The following is a 6,155-nucleotide window of genomic DNA, read 5'->3' as shown; positions in this document are numbered from 1 at the left end:
CCGCATCTTAATGTAAATCACCACAAAAATAAGAAATGAAAGAAAAATGAATGTTTAGAAGAAATCTACATCAAATATATCTAAAAATATTAGGCTTTCTAAACTTTGACGGAAAAGAGGGCTTTCATAGCTAGTTGTGGCATGCAAAAAGCAAACAAAAAATTACCTCATATTTATGTCCGGTGTTTGTCAATCTTATGAGGAACGAACACAAGTTACACGGAAATAAAAAAAAAAACAGCTTTCAGAAAATATATTTTAAAAATATAAAAAAAGATTAGGTTTTTAACAATTTGGAACAGAATAGAATTAACTTCATAGAAGTTCCCCACACGAGCAATATATCATCAAATAGTTCATGCATAAAGGGCTGGTTTAATCGGGTCGCACGCTTGCGATTATGTAAACCAAAAACCCATAAAAGATCGAAACTAGGCAGTACATTTGTATAAAATACTACGTAAAATTATATATATGAAAAATATTAGCAGCCCAACTATGTTGAATGTTCATCAACGACCAACTTCAAAAAAAAATCGAGCTTTTAAAGTAATCCACCAAGGGGCACTTCAAGATTATTGGTATAAAACTCTTAGGTATTAATTGTTTATGCTAATTTTTGTTTATCAAGGGAGTTAAGCCATCAGATATATTTCTTTCGAAGACCCCACCCAAAAAGTTTGGTCGCATTCAAAAGAAAACCAGCCATAAGGTAAATATTTATCTTGTCTGAAAACTTCACCAACTTATGTTGTATACACAAAGGACATTCGTCAATAAAAAATTAGAAATCTGCCAGAGGAAAAAAAAAAGCATCGACCACCTACTCTTTTATTCAAAGGGGCGAAATTTGACACTTTCCAAATATGGCAATATTTGCTTTCAGCACGGGAAACGACATACTTTGGAGATCCATAACCTAAATAAAAACAAGAAAGAACAAGGCTGTTACTTGGATTAAATCTTCGCCTGACGTTTTCGCTCTGCTTTGCAGTTACGTTCTCGGCCAACAAAGACGCGTTTTTAAAATGCTTGCATTTCTCGTCACAGTCCTGGTCGTTCTTCCTATGCCAGTTGCACCGGTGGGCTCCACAAGGAGCAGTGTGCATCTTCTGCTTTCGAATGACATAGACGTCGACATTCTCTGCGCAAGTGGGGACATGAACAGCTTTCTCTTTGTGCGGAGAATCGGAACCATTTTCACAGCGAGATACTGGTGCGGCTCCTGGTCAGTTTACCTGAAGCACCTCCGTGACAGCATTGGATATAGCAGAAAGGCGGCGGTCGTCATTCCAGAGTCCTTATGGAATGGCAGCCTTTCACGGTTACTCTCTTCCCACGACTTTTCCAGTTGACTTTATCTTTCTAAGGCAAAATGTTTGTCGTGCGTTCGAGCTCGTGGGCACCCAAGCCAATATTTTTACAATCAACCGACGAATGTAGAAAGCCACGTCGTCTTACAGAACTTAGCGTGGAACTGCACCACCAGCAGCTACATTAACCTGAATAACACTTCAGCCATGCAGGAGCAAAGCTTCTCTGCTGCCCAAACCTGGCATCTGCTTAAAAATCAAAGTTTCATACTTTGTTGTCTGAAGCCTCTGTGTGCCGACAGGAAAGAAAACATTATATTAGACATTTTGGAGCGGCTTGGTGTCGATTGCAGAACAGTGATGGTGAACAGCAAGAACTGGATTTTAGAAGTCAGAGAGCGAAGGATAGACATTATGTCAAGTCAAGTCAAGTCAAGTCAAGTCAAAATGTGTTTTTATTTGTACACAAGATGTTAGATAATTACACTTATTCCGACGGGGGTCCCAAAGTTTTCAAAAGAAAACTGTTGAAGGGACCCCTTGGTAATAAAGGGTTAGTCAGCGATCAAGTTAACACCATTATATATAAAATAAAAAAACAAAAACAAAAAAAGCGAAACACAATTGTGGTATCTACATAATCAAAGTATTAAACCAAGTGAAAAGAGAAAGAAGAAAAGCTAGAAAGTCGAGAAAAAAGTACAATATCAGTGTGTTTGTGTGTGTGTGTGTGATTGTGTGAAAGGTGTGCCTAGGAGAGAAGAATGAATCGGGGGGGGGGGGGGGGGGGGAGGGGCATAGAAATGGTTGATGAATCATGCAGATAGTATGTGGGCACGTATGGCTTGTTTAAAGATATAGAATGATGACATGGCAGTTAGGCAGGGTGGTAGAGAGTTCCACGTTTTAGTAGCAATGTAAATGAAGGTGAACGCACCATAATTAGTTCGTATGCATGGTACAGACAGTGACGCTTGTGAATGTGAACGCAGAGGATACATGACATCTTGATGAGTAAAACTAATTGAAGAGCATGTTATCTGATTGGTGATGAACGTAAATATTAATAATGCTACACGATAATCGAGGCATTGATGAACTGTTAAAATGTTGAGGAAGCGGTATGCAAATTGAGCACTTTCGCGCCTATTCACAAACAGCATTGCTCTTAGTGCCGTATTCTTGGCGATTTCTATGGGTTTTAGTGTTGTTTTATATGTCAATGCATAAATGGATAACCCGTACGAAATGTGAGTATGAATGAAGCTATGATAAAGCATTTGGAGGGTTCGTAAGGAAAATATGTGCCGTAGTTTATATAGAATTGGTATATTTCGATATATCTTATTAGTTGTGTCTTTTACGTGTTGGTGCCATGTTAACTGATGGTCAAGTGTTAGTCCTAAAAATTTAGTATGGTACACTCGAGTTAGGTTAATACTTGCAAACAAAAGCTGAGGTGTGTTTAAAACTAGTTTGTTTTTCGGGGCAAAAGTTATGTAGTTTGTTTTCGCTATATTGGGAACTAATTTGTTATGGGTTAGCCATTTAGCTAGCTTTTCTAAAGTGTTATTAGCTTCCATGTATAGTTCTGTCACGCTTGCATTAGATATAAAAATATTTGTATCGTCGGCATAAAGAACACAATTTTTTTGTAAATAGGCTGCCAGGTCATTAATATATATTAAAAAAAGAAAGGGACCTAATATTGAGCCTTGCGGAACACCGATGGTAATATGTTTAGTTGTTGAAATAGTGCCATCTAAAGTGACAAATTGGCATCTGTTTGATAGATAACTTTCGATTAGATTGAGAGCAACACCACGAACCCCGTAAGCACTTAATTTCTGTAGTAAAAGTTCATGGTTAATTAGGTCAAACGCTTTTGTTAGGTCTACAAAGATTCCCATTGTTAATAACTTCATTTCAATATTTTGCTTTGTTTTCTCTACCATATTTAATAACGCGAGTTCTGTTGATTTTCCTTTAAGAAATCCATATTGTGACGGAGTGATCAAATTATTTTCAGAGAAGAACAGGTTCAGTCGCTTTAGTAGAAGTTTTTCAATCACTTTTGTAATGACAGGAAGTAAGGCGATTGGTCGATAGTTCTCTGGTTTTAGTTTGTCTCCTTTTTTAAATATTGGAATCACTTTTGCTATTTTGAGTAAGTCAGGGTAAGAGCTAGTCGTGAAAATTTTGTTTACAATATCAGCCAAAGGGTGCGCAATGATGGAACCACATTTTTTTAGTATTATTGTCTGTATTCCGTCGCACCCCGACGACGAAGTATTTTTGAGCGTGTTAATGGTATTATGAACTTCTTCTGGATCGACAGGATAAAGAAAAAACGTCGTGTCATTACGAGCTATATTTGGTGCGCCAGTGGATAGATTTGTGCATGAAAGATACTGCCCGTTTGTAGTGATAGTTGAAAAGTAGTCATTGAGCGTGTTAGCAATTTCTTGTTTGTCCGTAATATGCCTTGGTCGGTGCTTAAGGCTGACACAGTTTGTTCGGTAGTACTCTTATTTAATGCAGAGTTAATAATTTTCCAGGTTTCTTTTGGATTGTTAATGGAGCTAGAAAGTTTACTAAAAAAAATACTGCTGTTTAGCTAGGTTAACTAATTTATTTAAACAAACATTATACAATTTGTATTTAGATTGAAGGTGTAGATTAAATGGATTGCGTTTTAGTTTTTTATACATATTATTTTTGTGATTGATAGATCGCTGCAGCCCGTATGTTAACCAGGGGCTTTTTCTGACTGATCTGCGGGATAGGGTTTTGGTTTTAGTACCTATTTGAATGGAAGATTTTAGTGTTTCTAAAAAGTTGTCTAGTTTTAGGTCTGCCGTGGGCGCCTGGTATACGCTCTCCCATGACTTTGTGTTTAATGCATTTATTATTACGTTGTAATCGTATATTTGAGTAGTTTGTGTTATCGATTGTGACACCTTATGTGTATTAGAAACAGCGAAAATGAGTGTATGGTCGGTTATGTCGCTTGTAATAGTGCCAATTGTGAAGTCTGTTGGATGACAAGACGTAATTATGTGATCCAAAGTGCTGCGTTTTGTGTCGCTAAAGCGGGTAGTTGTTGTTATGCATTGTTGTAGTCCGTAGACGGCTAGTGTATCTAGGTATCTGTAAGTGACGGATGTATCAGCAGAAGTGTCAATGTTTATGTCGCCCATAATAATGACATTCGAATTAATTTGAGAAATGTTTTTGAGGGTTTCATTTAAGCTGCCTAAGAAGTGCTCAACTGCATTATTTGGTGAACGGTAAATGACGCCTATGAGTGTATTTTTTGTTTTATCGGGAACTACACTAGGTGATTTGGGATTTGGCGGAATTTCTATAAATAGTGATTCACAAAGATTAGATGATATATGAATATCATCTCGAAGTCTGAAAGTAAGTGTATTTTTTATGTAAAGAGCAACTCCCCGTGCGATTTAGACGGAAACGTTATTTCTTGTGATTCGCGATGACCATATATTACCTGATAGCCAGGGATATTGAAGTTGTTATTCGTGTCATTGCTGAGCCATGTTTCAGAAAGGGCGATAAAGTGAAAATCATGTTTTAGGGTAGATAATAAGCAAATCAGATCGTCATAATGACTACGTAAGCTTCTGATGTTCAGATGGAGTACTGATAACTCTGATGAAGTGGATGTCTGTCTGGAAAATAGGTCTGGTTCAAGCAAGGATACGTTCATAAGGAAAAGAAAAAGTGAGAATCCAAGAGGGACACAGAAAGATTTAGCAGCTAGACAAAGACGCTCAAATCATCCTGGGACATGATCTTGTGAACTGAGCTCCCATTAGTTTTTCTGGCTTTAATAACACATTGGTCAGTCCACAGATGCATCCATTCCTTGTCTTTCTTTAGGCGCAGTGCCGCAGAGAAGAGTTTTTTGTTTAGAGGAGAAAGGTGATCATTAAAAAAGATTTGACGCGGTTCCTCTTGTAGGTTCAAATCTTTGCTTGTGATGCGAGCGCGGCGTGCCTTCTTTTGGAAATCGTTCTTATGATCCCTCGAGATGAATCTCGCGATTATGTTGTGAGCGTTTGGTTGACTTGGGGTGGGAACCCGGTGCACGATGTCGATGTCAGCTTTAGTGATGGGACAGTTGATGTGGTTAGCAATGTCCGTTAGAAGCTCTCCGAGATCTTCGGTCGGGTTGTTGGGCACGCCATGGATCTCAACGTTGTTGAGACGTGAGTACTGCTCGACTTGAGCGACCTGCCGTGTTAGTTCTGTGTTGTTTGTTTCTAATAAATCATTGCTCTGTTTCAGTTTTGTGTTGTCTGCACTCAGACTATCACACTTTGCCTTCAGCTCTTCGATATCTTTGTTCATGAAGGCCAGACTATTCTGAGCCTCATGCAGTTCGTTCCTCAAAGAACGGAATTCTTCTTTGTTTGCAACATCAAACTCTTTTTTAAACTCAGCATTTCGATTTTTTAGCTCATCCCTCAGTAGCTGAACTTCTTTCGCCAGCTCTTGGTTCGTCGGCATACTGCTCGAAACAACAGGCGTTACAAAATAGGGAGGCGTTCTAAGTAGCTGGTACGATGCGTTTGTTGGCAAAACGACTTGCACGTACCTGTTGGAAGGCGAAACAATGTATCAGCTCCGGCGGTGAAGGTGCTGGCTACTTAGATCGCCTCTCTATGCCCGAGACAGCCGCTGTGGTCTTCCTTTTGCAGGAGGACACCGGATGTTGCCGTCGCCGGGAGCAGGGGTGGCAGCGCTGCACGTGGCGGTACGGGTGATGACAGGGCAGCGATAAGGAGTCGATCTGTTGGAAGGCGAAACAATGTATCA

At 39.1% G+C, this 6,155-nt stretch overlaps 1 protein-coding gene across 1 annotated transcript; it reads right to left on the bottom strand.

The window, feature by feature from the left end:
- Window positions 1-5,093: 5,093 nt before the first annotated feature.
- LOC120842465 lies at window positions 5,094-5,846 on the bottom strand. The gene has a single exon (XM_040213598.1). The coding sequence runs from the start codon at window positions 5,844-5,846 to the stop codon at window positions 5,094-5,096; it is 753 nt and encodes a 250-aa protein (XP_040069532.1).
- Between the last annotated feature and the right edge of the window lie 309 nt (window positions 5,847-6,155).

This window comes from Ixodes scapularis, unplaced genomic scaffold (genome assembly GCF_016920785.2).
Source record: "Ixodes scapularis isolate PalLabHiFi unplaced genomic scaffold, ASM1692078v2 PGA_scaffold28__5_contigs__length_5199819, whole genome shotgun sequence".
In the NCBI taxonomy this organism is placed as follows: Eukaryota; Metazoa; Arthropoda; class Arachnida; order Ixodida; family Ixodidae; genus Ixodes; species Ixodes scapularis.
This window is presented reverse-complemented; position numbering and strand designations above follow the sequence as displayed.